At 39.6% G+C, this 19,433-nt stretch overlaps 1 protein-coding gene across 2 annotated transcripts in view; it reads right to left on the bottom strand.

The window, feature by feature from the left end:
* The window catches only part of LOC140728383 (uncharacterized), a 120,355-nt gene that overhangs the window by 29,168 nt on the left and 71,754 nt on the right, over window positions 1-19,433 (bottom strand). For both annotated transcript variants that reach the window (XM_073047010.1, XM_073047009.1), the window contains 16 exons: window positions 17,507-17,560; window positions 16,525-16,632; window positions 15,044-15,097; window positions 14,838-14,936; window positions 14,256-14,309; window positions 11,846-11,944; window positions 7,186-7,239; window positions 7,031-7,084; window positions 6,523-6,576; window positions 5,056-5,109; window positions 2,319-2,363; window positions 2,128-2,226; window positions 1,476-1,583; window positions 1,306-1,359; window positions 1,161-1,214; window positions 491-544 (listed from right to left, as the gene is read on the bottom strand). In XM_073047010.1, coding sequence (XP_072903111.1) covers window positions 491-544; window positions 1,161-1,214; window positions 1,306-1,359; window positions 1,476-1,583; window positions 2,128-2,226; window positions 2,319-2,363; window positions 5,056-5,109; window positions 6,523-6,576; window positions 7,031-7,084; window positions 7,186-7,239; window positions 11,846-11,944; window positions 14,256-14,309; window positions 14,838-14,936; window positions 15,044-15,097; window positions 16,525-16,632; window positions 17,507-17,560 — 1,098 coding nt within the window. The remainder of the gene's footprint in view (window positions 1-490; window positions 545-1,160; window positions 1,215-1,305; window positions 1,360-1,475; window positions 1,584-2,127; window positions 2,227-2,318; window positions 2,364-5,055; window positions 5,110-6,522; window positions 6,577-7,030; window positions 7,085-7,185; window positions 7,240-11,845; window positions 11,945-14,255; window positions 14,310-14,837; window positions 14,937-15,043; window positions 15,098-16,524; window positions 16,633-17,506; window positions 17,561-19,433) is intronic.

Genomic DNA, 19,433 nt, shown 5'->3' on the forward strand with positions numbered 1-19,433 from the left:
CACCTGGGACGCTGCGTCGCACTGTTGAACCCTCTGGAGATGTAGTGGGCTTAAATTGACGAAACATCGAAGAAGGGGGGTGTGCATCTGATGACCCCTGGGAAGCATCTGCCACCCACCAAGCCTCACCTCAAGATCTCTACACTATGACCCGAATTAGGATCTGCTTATCAAAGTGATTGAAACATCTAGCCCCACGAGCTCAAACTAAAATACAACCTTGAGATTTGCCACAGAGCAAGGAACCCGAAAGAACCCAATTAAAAAATATAAGACCAACACCCCAGTGCTCACAGAGAAAGAGAAAAAGAAAGCACAAAACAAAGCATATAAACAATAGAAGTAAACAACAACAAGGAACATTCTGAACCAAATTGAGCTCATAGATGCAAATTCCCAGAGCAGCCTGGAGTAAGGCCAAAGTCTCTGTATTTAGTTCATCATATTAGTGGATCATCATTTTGTTAAATGACAGATAGTATTTACTTACACGTGGGCCTGGAATTCCACCAGGCCCAGGACGACCAGCAGGACCAGGCTCACCCTGGAACGGAAGATTGAAAATTGAATTAAATATAAAGAAAGTTTGTTATCAATGACAATTATATAACAAGGAAAACGCAAATTAGTAGGGTATGTGTTAATTAGGTTTGATTCAAGTCTGTTATATCAATAAGCACGTTCCACGCGAGAAGACTAAGCAATCAGAAATTAATTATAGCAGGGTTACCGTCCTCCTTAGATGATGGTAATAGATTTGGATGCCAATCATTCACCCTGATTGATCTTTCTTTTACATTGAATGTTGCTGCTGATAGCTGAACCGCACTGTCAATGATTGATATCAGTTGCATTTAAACAGGGAGAGGCTACTCTCTCCCTGTACTTACTTCCAGTATGAAACAAACTCCTTTGTGTAACTCCTTGAGTAAGGTGTAATTTAGACATATTCATGCATGTTTCCAGGTTTTTTTTGTACAAACAAATGTTGGTGAGACAGTAACAGACAACAGGAGAGAGCAGGGCATCTGGAGCTGAGTGAATAAAAGACAGATACTTCACCCATTTATCCAAGGAGGTGGAGAAATGGACAGGAAGGACTAACACTGAATAACAACAAATTTCTTTCACATGATAATAAATCAAACAAAGGAAATTACCCTCTCTCCTGAACCACCCGGTTGACCTGGACCACCCATGGGACCTGGTTGGCCCTGTGTGAAGTGAGGAAATATTAATAAATTCAAGCACAGATCACACAAGATTAAACTGCAAACAGAGGTCAACAATATCCTGAGTACTTACTGGAGAACCATCTTTGCCTGGTGCACCATCATTTCCTGGAGGACCACCATCCCCCTGTTAGAGAAAATACAGGTAATTAGAAGCCGAATATCACTTCTGAAACCTTTTGTGCTGACAAAGCGTTACATTGAATAAGAGTTAAAAATACTGCAGGGAAAAACAACACTTACCTTTCCACCTTTTGGACCACTGCTACCTGGAAGACCTCGTTCACCTGGCATACCTTGTAGACCTGGAAAGCCCGATGGGCCTGGTGGACCTGGAAGCCCAATAGCGCCCTAGCATTCAAAGAGAAAGCATTAATATTTTTTAATAATAATAGACACAAGACAGAATGCAGATACTGGGATATTATTGTTATATGTTCCTGCTTTACATGTAGGAATGTAAAGAAGAATAAATTGAATAGGTTAGGAATTTATTCACTGGAGAGCAGGAGAACGAGGGGAGATTTTACAGAGATATACGAAATTATGACGGTTATCGATAAAATGAATGCATGCGGATGTTTTCCCCTCAGCTTGGGTGAGACTAGAACTAGAAGTCGTAGGTTTAGGGTCGAAAACCAAATATATAAGGGAAATCTGAGGGGGAACTTCTTCACTCAGAGAGAGGTGCAGGTGTAGAACGACCAAGTATCAGACATGGGTTCAGCAGTAACATTTATGAGAAGTTTGGATAGGCCTTCAATGAGAGCAGAACAGAGAGCAGTACGGAGGAGCAGGTAGATATGATTAGGCAGAATTAGCAAATACGATTAGGACTTGTTTCTGTGCAGTGGTGTACTATGACTCTATTTTTAAAAATTTCAAAATTACTTACCTTGGCGCCACCTAACCCACGTTCACCAGGAGAGCCTCTACCCCCGGGAATCCCGATGGGACCTTGGGGTCCAGGATCGCCTGGTGTACCTACATCGCCCTACATTTTAGAGCAGGAACATTTAAATTAATAGCTTCTAAAAGCAAAATACATGCAATGGTTATTCAAAACCAAGCTGGGATAGGACTTACTTTCGCACCACCTTTTCCTGGTAAACCATTTGCACCCTGAGGTCCCTAGCACAGAGAACAGATATCAATATACTGCAAGTTCCTATTCAAAACAAGAGCAAGTTTTTACAAAACCTCCAATGAATTAGCTAGTGATAAAAGCAGTGATTAGGTTTGTGGCTGGGCAACAGTCTTGGGTCTCTCTTGTTCCAACACTGTAGTTCACATCTCAAACAGTGATAATAATCTGGAGTCTGACTCTGTAATTATCCCAGACACAAGTTTGTGTGTACAAGTAACTGTGGAAAAATGGGTGGCCAAAGGTTTTGCCTTTAAGTAGAATCTTAGAGGTCATTACAAAATGCACATTCAGAGTGGAACATTTACTGGTCTATAACCAAAGTTCCCTCTAAGGTGTGCCCGTGTGCACGCACACACATCTTTAACTACTAGTGCATAAAGGAATTTAAACAGCACACAAAAGTTTGTCACCCTCAACCTCGTTGGCATGTTAAGTATGGTTCATGATCATACACATTGCATTTCCTTTTCTGGTTTCTGATGTGGACGGTGTTGACAACATGCAACTTGCAATGATTTATCTGCAGTTTTCAGAACTGGCTTATTTATACTGTCTGTACTGAGGAAATTATTGATCTATTAAGCCGAATCGCAAAGAAGCAAAGGATGTGAAATGCAAAAGAACTCTGGTAGTTCATTTAAAATGGAATGGCTTAATGAAACAGTAGAAACTGCTACACCGAGAGCTCACGAGGTCAGGAATATATAGCTATGAGAAATATTTATGTACGATCCTTACAATAGCTTCAGGTTTACTTCCACTTAAAAATTCAGTGTGTACATGTTGTTGTCACTAGGCAAGAACTTACACAGCACAAGATTTTTGTGCATACTGGTCATTACAAACTAGAGGGAGCATTGCCTATAATCTTTTCACACAGAAGGGTCAGATCTACCTGTTGTGCCAAATGCTCACTCTGCCTCTGAAATTCAGGTTCATGGACATTGACATCAGTGTGCACCATTCTGAGCTGTTGATGGTTTCTCTTTCCACAGGTGCAGCCTGACTTGCAGAGTCTTCCAGTACTTTCCATTTTCCACTTCAGGTTCAATTCCTGTCTTTTCATACTCACACATGCCTGCTCTGCAGGCCAGATCCCGCCCTAACAACACATTACACTGACCTAGATGCTTAAGGTCCAGGTGAGATGCTGAAGATGTTCTACAGGTCAGTTGTGGAGAGCGCCCTCTTCTTTGTGGTGGCGTGTTGGGGAGGAAGCATTAAGAAGAGGGACGCCTCACGTCTTAATAAGCTGGTAAGGAAGGCGGGCTCTGTCATGGGCAAAGTACTGGAGAGTTTAACATCGGTAGCTGAGCGAAGGGCGCTGAGTAGGCTACGGTCAATTATGGAAAACTCTGAACATCCTCTACATAGCACCATCCAGAGACAGAGAAGCAGTTTCAGTGACAGGTTACTATCGATGCAATGCTCCTCAGACAGGATGAAGAGGTCAATACTCCCCAATGCCATTAGGCTTTACAATTCAACCGCCAGGACTTAAGAACTTTTTAAAAGCTATTATAAATGCTTTTTGAGATATTGATTTAGATGCATATCATATTGTATGTAATTAGTTGTGCTACAACAAGTGTATGGGACATTGGAAAAAAAGTTGAATTTCCCCATGGGGATGAATAAAGTATCTATCTATCTATCTATCTACTGTCTCCAGAAGGTCATTTCACTCACACTATCACAGACATTTCGTTTGTTCTATACATTTTATGCCTCACACCTTTTCTCTTACTGAAAACTAAACTGCATCTCTCTCTCTTTACCAGTTCTGACACAAAATGTTGACTTTTCTTTACTCTTTCCATAAATGCTATCTGACTAGCTCAAGTTTTTCATGCATTTTCTGTTTTATAGCATTCTGATGTTGCTGCAGAGCAGGTTAGTGATCAAGAACTAATTTTATTTGCCATATACATTTTCATGTATTAGGATTTTGCTGTGTGTTTTAATTTACTTTAATTTATTTTGTGATACAGAAGAGTTATTCCTTCCATCTCTTTGGGCCATGCCAGCCCAGTAACTCCCGACAACGGTGATTAATCCTAACCTATTCACCAGACAATTTACAATGACTAATTAACCTAGCCGGTACCTCTTTGGACTGTGGGAGGAAACCAGAGCACCTGGAGAAAACTCGCAGTTTCCACAGACTCCTCACAAAAGGTGCTGGAATTGAACTCTGAACTCCGATGCCCTGAGCAGTAATAGCATCACACTAACTGTTATGCTACTGTGATCAAGGCACAGCATGTGACAAAAAACAACATTCATCAATTATAAAGATTGAAGAATTATATATAAAAAAGCTCATACAATTAGAGGTTTAATGGCAGAGATGTAATAAATAAATAAATATCAGCGCTTATTTACAATCTAAGCAGCAGCATAGAAAATGCCTGCAGTACAGTGCAGTGAGAGGTCTAATACATAGAGGGGGTGCGGGTGGACTAACTAGAATGGTTGATCAGATTAACTGCTCGGGTTGATCAGATTAACCTTATTAATATTCCATACTGTTTATTGATCTTCATTATATTTTCTGTATTTTAACTTGGGTAAGATAATATATTTAAAGAAAATTATTCTGCTTCAGCATTTATATAATGGTGTTATCAGAAATCATTCTGGATAAAGGTCTATTCAAAACAGCAAGTAACTTACCATTTCACCAGGTTTTCCATTTACACCGGGTGGGCCTGGATTACCAACTGGTCCCTAATGTACAAGACAACAGAACTGAAATTTTAACCTACACACTTGTGTTAAATAACTGATAAAACAGAAGTTGTTTGCATACATAATTCCTTTGTTTATTTATACTGACACCATTCGAAATTTATTTCAAGACTGCCGAAACCTTTTGTAATGAGAAGGCAATTTCTGATGTTCATTGCTAACAAAACTTCTCAGTTCAGTCTGATGAATCCATTTCCCATCTCTTGTGAAAACCTGCTTCCATTTGCCTTGTATTGCATCTTTCTCCAATATTGGTGTTCAGACACTTTTGGAGTCCATTCACACTCTGCAACTGTGAGGATGTTTTTTTAACCTGAAGCTCAATCATATGTTTTAAATTAGGATAAACTTAAATGGCTTTAAATGTGTATTTATATTGAAAGCAGAAATACAAAATTCCTATTTAAAAATGTTTAAGAAGGATGTTTATTCTCTGCTGATGTAATGCACTCTCAACCCTCCCACTTAAAACTTCATTTCCTTTTGTTCTTTGCTTTATTTTTCATTTGTCTCCTCCACCTACAACCTTCCTGTTCCCATTCTCATCCAGTCTCACAGTTTTCCCTTCTCTCACTTCTGTTGTTTCCTGCTCATCACTTACCCTGTAACATAGAATCATTGAGCTCAGGATCAGGCCTTTTAACCCACTGATTCAACCAAAAAGCACCCATTCCCTATTTTGTCCTGTGTTCATTACCATAACACCATAGGACCTTCTAAACCTTGGTCTTCACTGAGCACATTCCCTCTTTGTTACTGACCTATAAAGAAGTGCTATATTTGTTACATGTATGTTGAAACATACAGTGAAATATGTCATTTTTGCATCAAATCAAATCAGCAAGGATTGTGGGGAGCATCCCACAAGAGTCGTCGTGCTTCTAGCACCAACATAGCATGCCCACAACTCACTAATCCTAACTATAGGTCCTTGGAATATGGGAGGAAACTGGAGCACCCGAAGGAAACCCACACGGTCACTGAGAGAATGTACAGACTCCTTACAGACAGCCTAATCTTACAGCTAGCACTGTAAATTACTGAGCTAGTCGTTGTGCAACACTGCTGACCTTCAACCTTCAATTCTTTGTGCCAGCAGGCAAATCTTTCCTTTCTTTACCATTTGCACTTTAAATCTGCTCTGTTTTACTCCTATTCCACCTATTATTTTCCTTGCTGCACTAACTTCCAATGAAGTCTACTCTTGTACTACAAATTTAATTATTCCACTTCAGCTGACTGGATCTCTTAATTTGTATTCCCTGCATGCAACACCATAGTAAATCCAGATTGTACACTTCAGTTATTGCATTTTGTCTTTTGAAAGTTAATCAACAGTTCTTAAAACTCAGACAATTGTTATTACTATTATTAAAGTATTTAAAAAGGTACCTGAATACCAATATTTCCTGGAGGGCCTCCCGGTCCTCTTCCACCAGGAGGACCCTTAAGAAAAACAGATGACTTAGCAAAGTAATGAAAATGAAATATTCAAAAAAAAATCAAGCCAGTACGAAAGTAGCAAGCATTGTTCAATAATTGATAGAAATTTACATTTAGAATTCAGCTCCTGGTCATGTGTTAGCATATTTCTTAATTGCAAATCCCTGTGTTATACAAACTAATTCTACAGCAGAATTAGAATTCTCCCTGATTTATAAAGAAGGACATGAAAGTAAACAGAAGGGTGGGACTTTATTTGTGGTAATATCTCCATCTACTACCATGAGTAAAACTGATAGAATCTCAAATGGATATATGCACTATACAACTAATTCAAAATATGAGCACCTATAACTTAATTTATAGAATCCAATGTCAAAGGAGCAGCTGAATAACTAAAGGAAAAAACACTTCAGAATTCATTTTGTTTAAAATATATATTACAACTCATACTTACAGGTTGTCCTGGAATACCTGCAGGGCCAGTCTCTCCAGGTTTTCCTGGAAGGCCCTATCAGAACAACAGCATGGTTTAAGTATTAATAAACAATTGCATTTTAGCTTTTACTAAAATATAATTCCAATGGAACACTTAATTAAGTATTTACAGACCTGGTCACCGCGAGAACCCGTTGGGCCAGGGGATCCATCCTTACCAGGACCCCCCTTCAGAAGGGGAAGTTGGGGTGTGGTGGAAAAATGGGTTGGGTAGGAAGAAAAAAAATAATATTTAAAATTATGTTGCAAGATATAGTGTTAAACCCTTGTGCTCATTTTGCTCAGGCAGGATTGCAGAGACCATCACCAGGGACCAAGTTGAGCAGCACGAGGCTTGTCACTCCAAGATACACATGACATTTGTGCCTATTATTTGCCAGTTAGCCTGTGCTGACCACGTCATTGTTGACCAAAGAGCATTGGCACAGGCTCAGATTTGTGAGTGGCCAGCAATAGTTTGAGCAAACTAATATTGATTTAATAGCAGCATCAATTTCTTCAAAGTAGGTGTTTTTGGCTGCAACCAAGGATGAAAACCATTCTTAAGGCCCTAACAACATGATGGAGAGTGGGCAAGTAGATATTCCTTTGCACTAGCATGAAGTTTGTAAGTTATATACTATAGGACAAATCTTTCATAGATATCTGAGTGGGCTTCTTCTGCCCATATGCCATTTGTAGCTCTCCAGCAAAGGTGCGGTTCATTAAGGTAGCTGCATAAAATAGTTGGCTTGACTGCTCTTCCACTGTTGAAATGTAGCTATAGCTACCACTGAAAATTTCAGAGCTCAGTGGTTGCTTATCAAATGTTTGGTAGTCACTTGTGTAACCGAAGAGTGGAGGTGCTCATCTTTTTTAAAGAGATAATTTTTCTAGTTGTTTGCTTCAGAGGAAGATGTGCAAATGGTGGCTTGGCTAACTACAACACTTTGGGAAGCTTCATAGGAATGTTGAAGGGCTACTGTTCTTTGATATTTCCTATTCAATACCGTTCAAGAAAATTAATTTAAATGCAATCCCTTTTCCACTTCTTCCCTATTCTGCAAACCCTTGACTCCTCTTCTCCTTCCCTTCCATCTCCTTGCAAGCACACAGACACACACATTCATACATCCTTCCATTCACAGTGGGGCTGGACTGGTGAGGTTTGCAGTAATGGAACTGCTAAATGGGCCAGGACATCTTGCTGTTATCCCAACAAAGCTTCTTCTCTAACACCTCTGGTGCGGGGCAGCATTATGAAACAATTAGCCTGGTCAGAGGGGTGCTAGGTCAATTCGAGATGGTATGGATAACAATGAAGTTATTACAGTGGCAATGACCAGCTGGAAAGTCTTTTTCTGTCTTCAGGATTCCATGGAGATTGGTGTAACAAAAGCTCAGCAGAAGGCCTACTGCAAGTTGTTGCTGCTAACCAAATTCATTATCAGCGCCATAGTCCAGGACTGCTATATGGATATTCAGGTGATTAGCAACAGAGGCTCTGGTACCACCACTTCAGATCTGATCCATTGAAAGAGATTCTCTACAAGCAGGGAGCCAGGATGTCTACTAGGAACCCATTAAAACCATTATGACTGGTGATAAGTGGCAAGATCAATACACATCAATTTGCAGAGAGGAGTTCAATGATTGAATAACCCAGAAAGGTTAGTGATCTTTTTATTTACCTTTGCCATGTACAGTTTTGGGTGCCTTTTTCCACCAGTGTTGCACTAGTCTTAGTAATTTTTCAATTCACCCAACTACTAACATCTGTCAGCCAGGGCTTGAAACTAGCATCCATCTCCTCTACCACACCTTCACATTCTATTACACACCTCTCACCCATATCTCACAGCTTTGAATGATTACCATCTGTTCAACCATAAAAGACACAACACTGAAGCCCAAAGTGCATCACCTTCTATAAAACCCTCATGTAATCAGAATTAGCAACACTAAACCAGCATGGAAAACATGCAACTGAATCAGAATCGGATTATCACTGACATACGTAAGACACAAAATTTGTTGTTTTGCTGTAGTTGTACAATGGTGATGGTTCTCAGTCATAAATTGTGGCACTGTCTCTTAAAAGGTATCATCAGTGTTGAGGACGTTGTGCCCATGATGGAGCAGGTTGGCTCTATAATTCGCTGTAATCTCTTGCTCTCCTGTGTGTTGGAGGCTCCACACCAGGCTCTAATGCAATTAGTCAGGATTCTCTCCACCATACATCTATAAAAATTTGTAAAAGTAACTGGTGACATATGAAATCTCCTCAAACCCCTAACCAAATAGGGCTGCTGACCTATTTTCTTCATGATCGTATCACTGTTATTTTTCATCCTTGATGAAGAATGTGCTTGTCATATTGGCCTGGCTAATCCTTGGCCAATGCAAGCATCGAGACGATTGACCAGTGTACTGATTCCAGTTAGTTAATCTGTCATCTAAATTACAGTTTCACTTATTCATCAATACGTTAGGAGTGTACATAAGCATGAAACCCAACAAAAAATGAACACACATGGACCAAGAAAGCCCATGATGATCTTTCACACACACACACACACACACACACACACACACACACACACACACACACACACACACACACACACACACACACACACACACACACACACACACACACACACACACACACACACACACACACACACACACCGCCCCCCCCCCCCCCAATTCTAAGCTGAAGAAGTATCAGGAAGGTGCTGCTAAATTTTCTCTCTCCACGAACTAAACACCCACCATTATACACCTATCTATAAGGTACTTCAGCAACAAGTGACTGAACAGGAAGGATCCCATCTGGCATCCATATTCACAAGTTGAAATACAGATACTGAGTAATGTGGAGGACAGGTTAGAGGCAGGATCTCCAGTAATTGTTAACCTGACAACTTTATTCTTCATCCTACCATAGACATTGTACTTCTACCACTTTTGTTGCTGCAGTTTTAAACATAATTTTCCAATTCCGATGAAGGCACACTTCCCAGGAATGTTTGCTGCTTCCATATACGTAGACGCTACCTACTCTACTGGTGGTATCTAGCAACTTCTGTTTTATTTATAAATTTACAATGAGCAGTGCATTCAATTATAGACATATCTCAAAGATTTAGTATATGAGGCACTTGATGAGCACTAACTCTGCAAGTATCACGAAGCAGAGCGAGCACTGGTGGCATTCTTCCTGCTGCTAGATTCTGGGTCTTACATGCAAGATGAGACCTGCTGCATTTGTGAAACCAATTTGGTGGGTGGTAAATTACTGCACATTATCATTACTTTGCATGCTTTCAATATAACTAATAGTGAGGATTAATTTATAAAATGGCATCCTGCCGCAAACTGGAGAATGAGGGATGCCACAAAACTGAATGTTGCCACTGTACTAGCTTACAGTACCCAAATGGCCTCCCTGTAATTCTTTGAATTCCATTCCTTTCCTCGTAAGTAGGAATATCCATTTTATACCAACTCTAGAGCTGTTCATACCAGATGCTGACAGGCCTTATTAGATACAAACGAAATTCTTGGAAATTTTGTGGTAGGTCATGTTTAACAAATCTATTAGAGTTTTTTGAGGATGGTACCAGGAAAGTGGATGAAGGGAAGGCAGTGGATGTTGTCTACATGGAATTCAGTAAGGCCTTTGACAAGGTCCCGCATGGGAGTTAGTTAGGAAGATTCAGTCGCTAGGTATACATGGTGAGGTAGTAAATTGGATTAGACATTGGCTCAATTGGAGAAGTCAGAGAGTGGTAGTGGAGGATTGCTTCTCTGAGTGGAGGCCTGTAAGTAGTGGTGTGCCACAGGGATCAGTGTTGGGTCCATTGTTACTTGTCATCTATATCAATGATCTGGATGATAATGTGATAAATTGGATCAGCAAATTTGCTGATGATACAAAGATTGGAGGTGTAGTGGACAGTGAGGAAGGTTTTCAAAGCTTGCAGAGGGATTTGGACCAGCTGGAAAAATGGGCTGAAAAATGGCAGATGGAGTTTAATACAGACAAGTGTGAGGTATTGCACTTTAGAAGGACAAACCAAGCTAGAACATACAAGGTAAATGGTAGGGCACTGAGGAGTGCAGTAGAACAGAGGGATCTGGGAATACAGGTACAAAATTTCCTAAAAGTGGCGTCACAGGTAGATAGGGTCGTAAAGAGAGCTTTTGGTACATTGTTCTTTATACATCAAAGTATTGAGTATAAGAGTTGGAATGTTATGGTGAGGTTGTATAAGGCATTGGTGAGGCTAAATTTGAAGTATTGTGCACAGATTTGGTCACCAAATTACAGGAAGGATATTAATAAGGTTGAAAGAGTGCAGAAAAGGTTTACAAGGGTGTTGCCGGGACTTGAGAAACTGAGTTACAGAGAAAGGTTAAATAGGTAGGACTTTATTCCCTGGAGCATAGAAGAATGAGGGGAGATTTGTTAGAGGTATATAAAATTATGATGGGTATAGATAGAGTGAATGCAAGCAGGCTTTTTCCACTATGGTTCGGCACAGCCAAGAAGGGCCAAAAGGCCTGTTTCTGTGCTGTAATGTTCTATGGTTCTATGGTTCTGAAAAAGTAGTTTTGGATTAAAGCAAACTTTAACCATCCAGAATTTCTCAAATGCCTTTTGGCTGAAATCAGAATGCTAACCAAAAAGACAAATTAAGTTTTTATTTATAACTGAGGTGTTATGAGTGCATGCAATCATGAAAATCAGAAACAATGAGAGAAACACATATGAAAGAATTGAACTTACGTCAGAACCCTTTGGACCAGGGAAACCCATGACACCTGGTGGTCCTGTTGGTCCAATGGGACCAACTGGACCTGGAGAACCCCGTTCTCCGGAAGGACCCTGGTGAACAACATTTACAATGATTAAGAGCTAGTAATCATAATAAAACACTTAAAATGCTTGATGCTTACCTGATTGGATTAAATGTGCATCAGATCTGATCATTGCTGACTAACTCCATACTATTTTTAGGTAGTCTTTGTTCTATGATCAACAATTTATTATGTTCATAGGTATGAATAGAAATGTGGGAACCAAGGACAGTTGGAGCTGAGATGCTCGGAATGTAAATGAGTTAGAGGAAGAGCCCATGTTACCCCGAAAAATTCACAATTCAAGATTGCTTAACGTCAATTGTAAATGAGAACAAAATAATTGTTTCTTTGAATCTGATGCAACACAAAAAAACAGATTAAAGAACTCAGTGATTTCATAAATACCTAAGATAACTTATATACTAGATTGATTGATGTCTATAAAGTGACTCTAGGCACAGGAGTGTCTGTACATAAGGTGACAGACAGGAAATGATAAAGTTGCGGTGGTTGGGGGTGTGGAGGAGCAGGTTAGTGAGTGGAGGTATTCATCAATCTTACTTCTTGGAGGAAAGGAACTGTTTTTGAGTCTGGTGGCCCTAGCATAGCCTTCTCCCTGATGGGAGTGGGACAAACACTTCATGAGTAGGATGGGTGGGATCGTTTATGATGCTACTGACCCTTTTCTGGCACCGTTCTGTATATACTGTATATTGGTGGGTAGGATGGTGCCGGTGATGTGTTGGGCAGTTTCGACTACCCACTGCAGAGCCTTCCTGTCTGTCACAGTGCACTTTCCATTCCATGCTGTGATGCATCTTTTTAGGATGCTCTCTACTGTGGTCTAGAATGATGTGAGTATAGATGAGCAAAGTTCAGCTCTCTTCAGCCTCCTCAGAAGTAAGAGACATTAGTGAACTTTCCTCATTGTGTATGATGTGTTCTGGGACCGAGAGAGATTGTGCGAGGGATGTGCACTCCCAGGAGTTTGAAACTACTCGCAGATCCACTGCTGTGCTGCCGATGTATTAAAAGTGGTGTGAGTGGTCCGAGTTCTCCTGAAGTCAATCACTATCTCCTTTGTCTTGGTTGACATTAAGGATGGGGTTATTTACCTGGCACCAGGCCTCAGGCTGTTCTACCTCCTCTCTGTAGGACATCTCATTGTTGTTGGCGATGAGCACCATCACTGTTATGTCATCGGAGAACTTGACAATGTGATTTCTCAGATGTTTGGCCATGCAGTCATGTGTGAGCAGAGTGTACAGCAATACACGTATAATAAGAGAGACTTAGAGTGTATTTGGCTTTCTCCTAGTTTGCTTCTTCATGTTCTTTGATTGTGTATTCTTCGTTGTCCAATGACTAAATACATTTTGAACATTACATTTAATTGACTGATTTCAAGATTCATTACAAACATGACAGTAGGAAAAACGATTTTAGATTTCAAAGACTGCATGATTTTTGGACACTTATTTACAGTTGCAGCAGTGGCAAAGTAGCTGGTGGAACTGCCTCACAGCCTCTGTGTATCACGTTTGATCAGTCATTGTGAATGTTGCTGTGTGATAGTGTCAGTTTTTGCCTAGCCATTTAAACTTCTTACAACATCTCAAGATTCTTCTGGTTAGTAGGTTAATTTTCCCTGGTGGGTGGTCAGTAGGTACATGGGGAAGAATGAGTTACATGGATAATCTTGTTCGGCCTTGAGGGCTAGTGTTATGGAGACAGGTTGGGCATGCTAGGACTTTATTCTTTGGAAAGTAGGAAACAGAGGGTTTACATTCTAGGGGTATATATATCATGAGGAGCATAGAAAGGGTCTTTTTTCCAGAGAGAGGGAACCAAAAATAGAGAATGTTGGTTAATGGAGAAAGGAAAAAAAAAATATTAGGCATGAATGAGTTGGCCAAAGAGCCTGCTTCCCTTTGTATTATTCTATGACTTTATGACAAAATTGGTGGACTAAAATCAATGGGATTTCTCTTGCAACTGCTACTGATCTGACAGTGCAGGTGCCCTCCTTCTCTGCATCAAGAACTATACAAATGAAATGTGAATGAAGTAGTGGATACAGGATCGATTTCAACAATTAAGAGAAATTTGGCTAAGTACATGGATGGTGGGGGTATAGAGGGCTATGAGCAAGGTGCAGGTTGTTGGGACTAGGCAGAATAATAGTTCAGCATGAACTAGATGGGCCAAAGGGCCTGTTTCTGTGCTGTACTGCTCTATGATTCTATATAACATAATTCATATATATCTTTGTTTTATTTCATTATATAATGAAATAAGAGAAATAAATAATAGAAACAAGTACTTTTGTAACTTACTGGTGGTCCTATTCTTCCATCTTTACCAGGGAGTCCTATGCCACCTGGACGTCCCTAAAGCAAAGATATAATTTGTAATATGTATATAATATATTATTATCATAATCACAACCATTTCTTAGTATCTCTGTAGCAGCCACTTGAACAAACCAATGCCATTGCTAGAGACCAAGCACAGGAATTATCCTGTATGATGAGCCCTCTGATCCAATCTGATAATAATGTTCTGAAAGTCTAAGAAATATATTTGATCCTTTCGTAGTAACTAGCAAAACATTCAATCTTGAAGCTTATGATGAAACATATGAAACTAAAACTAGCAATGTTAAACATACTTATGTGGACTTAAATAAAGTCAAGCAGAGTTAAGTGGTTCCAAATGTAATTAAGTGGTCATCTGGCGGTCCCTAGTTCTAAATTCCAAAAAAAGAAATGAATACGCAACATTCCCTTGTCTTTTACCATGCGCCCACTCTGTGACTATCTACTATAATAAACATGATAAACACACAGCACAGGATACAACACACAAAACAGATGCATGGCTCCTACAATTTCATTAAAAATTGATATGTTTCTTACTCTTTCACCAGGAATACCAGGATCACCATTACGACCTGGTTCGCCATGGGCTCCTCTATGTCCAATTGGGCCAGGTGGGCCAGGTTCACCCGGTTTGCCCTGTTGTGATGAGAATTATACAGTATTTACATGGACAAGTCTCTGGAAATCTTCAGCCAGTCAAAAAAAAATAATGTTTGAAATGTTCATAAAATAGAAGCTCTGACCTTCTCCCCGGAAGGGCCAGGGAAACCTGTGCGGCCTTGAAGTCCAGGAAGACCCTAGGAACAGGAGCAGAAATGTCAGTCTTTCAGCTTAGTTTAATTATGCAAAAATGTTGACTTTGAAAGCAACTTATCTATGAAGCTGACCAGGGAGGAGTCACAAAGCTGAACTTTAGGTACAAAGAGACATATTGTGTAATCCTTGTGATGTGCAACAAGTTACTTGAACTAATACAAAATTAAAATATATCCCTACAAGTCACCGGCTCTACTTGTGTTCCTAGTTAACTCTCTTCTACAAATGAGTTTAAAGGCAATGTCAAACGTTAAAGGAAAAACTTGAATAAGTGCAGGGAAAGTTGGAATTCCTCACTATTGGGAGAGTTATAAACAACAGGGATAGAAAGGAAATAGTAGATATAAAAAAGGATCAAGAAGCATGAAAGAAACACGGGGTGAAGTAGAGTCCATTCCTCTTTCTTCAATTTCTGCAATGGACGACTAGTTCGTTTGCACCATTGGTATGACATTTTAGTTTATAAGGGTTGTACCTGTGATTTGGAAACCTTTGTGTTTTAGAAATGGTTTATAATTTGGATGTCTTTTATAAGATAAAAGTCCTTTGTGCATTTTAAATGTGTTTTAAGAATAATGTTTCAATTTAAGTATGTACCACTGAAAATTAACTACTTTGTTTTAAACTGCTTTGTTGGCTAGAAGTATCTTCTTGATAGGGAGGGGCGAACACCACTCAAGTAGAGGATATTGGCAGCTAAACTCGCCATGGAGAATAAACAGGAAAATGAACTAGTCTTGAAGATTGGGTAGTTATAGAATAACCCCCTCCTTTAGTGAAGGTACTCATAGGTATTTATATTGGATCAGGCTTAAGGTCTTCATTTGAGTCTAGAACTTTATGGTCAGCAAATCCAATACCACATCCCATTGGCTTGAGGATAAGAAACCAAGAACAGGGAACACAATGGGTGGTGACTCAGGACAAATAGTATTCCAGAAATCTGTAATAAGGTCTCAGATTTGAATTATGTAGATTCCAGGCTTAGTTATCTCAATTTTCAGGCAATACTAAGTTAGGAGAGACACTAATTGAGCAGATGGGAGCAGAATGTTACAAAGAGACATAGGGAGATGATGTGGTGTGTACCAGGAAATTCCAGATGGCACTCAATGTTGGAAATGCAAACATTATATTTATTTTATATCAAGACTATGATCTAAGAAATAGAGACCAGGAATCAGAAATAAACAATCGTATTTAGGTGTGCACAAGTCATGTAGATTTAGAGGACAGGTGCAAAAAGTAGGGAAGAGCAGATTGTAATTCAAATGTCATTTCTAGGGTCAGGAATCAAACTTCTTTAAGAGCACCATAGGTGCTCTACTAGCAGTAAACCTATGCTTACTAACTCTTGTACACCACCATGAATTACCTACTCTGCTGAATGACCAAAACTGGCACTTACCCTTCCGCCAGGAGGACCTATTGAACCAGTTGCCCCAGATTCACCAGGGGGACCTGGTTTACCATCTTTACCATCAGTGCCAGGAAAACCAGGATGCCCAGTTGTGCCCTAGCAGTAAGATAAAGGTAGAATTAAAACTTGACGAAGTACTATACTATTATTTTTAGATACATAGAAATTGATTAGCACTCAAAGTTCAAAGTAAATTTTTTATCAATGACTGACTAACAACCAAAGTGCAAAAGATGGCTAGCTGTGGGTGGGTGATGGGGGGTTTGCGAAAGAGGGATGGAGGACATGAGTTTAAAGTCCTTGGCACATTTTATCAAAGCAGTTCAGAGTTGAGATAAGCAAAATTGTCCATGCTGGTTCAGGAACCTGATGGTTGAAGGGTAACAACTGTCCCTGAGTCTTGTAGCGTGGGACCTAAGGCTCCTGTACCTCCTTCTCAAAGACACAGCAAGAAGAGGACATGGCCTGGATATTGGGGGTACTTGGTGATGGATGCTGCTTCCTTGAATATGTGCTCAATGATGGGGAAGGCTTTGCTGTGTTGAACTGAAGTCCCTCAGCTTGCTCTGAGCTGCTTAGCCAAAGTAGAATGAGGCATCTTTGTAATGCATCTAAGTTAACCTGCTGTGACATAACATTAGCGAGGACATATGACATTTGCTTTTCATTCTTCACCAAATAAAAAAAGGAAATAGGTTTTTTTGGAGTGTACTTAGATCTGAAGTGGTCTTATCCTTGGTAATAGGTATATTGTGTTGTTTCTAGAAAATGTTCATGACAATCAAATCACGTCGGTTTTTCATCACGATGTTGGCCTCAAATTCAATTCAATTGGATGAATCAATTAAGATCTGTACAGACAAGTAAATTAAACTCAGATACTAACTTAATATCAAAATAATACTAAAAATGCAATAACTTGGTCATTATCTTTACTTTCCAATGTAATATAAAATAGCACTAGACTTACAGGTTCTCCCTTTCCTCCAGGTAGACCAGGTGAACCATCCTTTCCAGGTGTGCCCTTAAAAGTGAAGTGTTACTCTTGTTAGAAAGCGATGGTAACACTAATAAATTAATAGTTTTGTTTTCTGATTTGACAGACTGCCAGGTGAACTATTATGTCTGACTGGTATATCCTTTGTATTTCCTGTAGGGGTCCCCAACATGCGGTCCATGGACCACTTCTGTAATGCTACTAGTCCATGGCACAAAAAAGGCTGGGAACCCCTGTCCTAGACGAATATTTTTAAAGCTAACCTCTGCAAATGGTGTATCTCAGTAGCACTGTGTAATAGCAATAGAAAAAGCAGATATATACATGTAAAAGGCACAGATATTTAATGTAAGAATAGTAGCTGGCATACAATAATCTATAAACCGCTTTCAGAGTGTTGTTTTTATTTTTGTATTATGACTAGATGACAGTTTGACGGTCAATAAACATGATAAAGAAAAGATGTAGTCTATTATCAGAACCAGAATCTGCACCAGGTGGACAAGGCCCTCACGCTGTGGTATCGCCTATTGCAGCTGCCCATGTGAGGAGACACCGGAGACAGTGTGGGAGAGAGAAGAGTCTGCTCTGCTATTTCATCTTGGCTGATTTATTATCCCTCTCAACCCCATTTCCTGCCTTCTCCCTGTAACTTTTGACACCCTGACTAACTAAGACCCTATCAACCTCTGCTTTAAATATACTCCATGATTTGTCCTCCGCAGCTGTCTGTGGCAATGAATTTCTCAAATTCACTACCACCTGGCTAAAGAAATTCCTTCTCATCTCTGTTCTAAATTGACATCCCTCTGTCCTGGGGGTTTCCCAACCTGGGATTCATGGTGCCCTTGCTTAATGGTATTGGTCCACAACATAAGAAAGGTTGGGAACCCCTGTTCTATTCTGAGGCTGTGCTCTCTGGTCCGAGACCCATCCACTATAGGAGACATCCTCTCCATATTCACTCTATCTAGGCCTTTCAATATTCAATATCAATCTAAACCTTTCCTACCACATAGCCCTCCATTTTCTTTCATTCATTTGCCTATCTAAGTATCACTTAAATGTCCCTAATGTACCTGTGTCTACCTGGCAGGACATTACATGCACCAATTACACTTTGTGTTGAAAATAAAACTAGCACTGACATTCCCCCTATACTTCCGTTCAATCAGCTTAAAATTATGCCCCTTGTACTAGCCATTTATGCTTGGGGTGTGGGGAAGTCTGTGGCCGTCCACAATCTGTATCTTTTATCATCTTTACATCTCTATTAAGTCAACTCTAATCTTTCTTCACTCCAAAGAGAGAAAAAAACCTTGCTCATTCAAACTTTTTAACTCTGTTCTTTTTTTTTGTAATTTATTTTTTTATTGAAGTTCATCATCAAACAAACATTTCCATAAGATGTATGTGAGACATTGTACATATATATCATATAATCATATATATCACAAATCTCCACAAAGTATTTATCTGAGGTCACACACAAAATGCTGGTGGAACACAGCTGGCCAGGCAGCATCTATAAGGAGAAGCACTGTCGACATTTCGGGCCAAGACCCTTCATCAGAACTAACTCAAAGGAGATTTGAAGATTTGAAATTTATCTGAGGTATACACATTGAAAAGAGTGGAAAGAAAAAACAAGCAAAAGGAAAGAACTATGTACAAATAACTTTTTTTACAACAGATTCATTGATTTGTGAGAATAAAATCAGGCCTATGAGACATTATGTAGTTAAACCATTTTTCCCAGTATGAATCAAATTGTTCCAGCTTATGATTAACAGATGCTGTTATCTTCTCCATTTTGTAAATGTCCATTGTAATTTCCATCCACGTATTTAAAGTCGGGCTCTCCTGTGATAACCATTTCCTAGTAAGAGTTTTTATACCA

Source organism: Hemitrygon akajei, chromosome 5 (genome assembly GCF_048418815.1).
Source record: "Hemitrygon akajei chromosome 5, sHemAka1.3, whole genome shotgun sequence".
Classification (NCBI taxonomy): Eukaryota; Metazoa; Chordata; class Chondrichthyes; order Myliobatiformes; family Dasyatidae; genus Hemitrygon; species Hemitrygon akajei.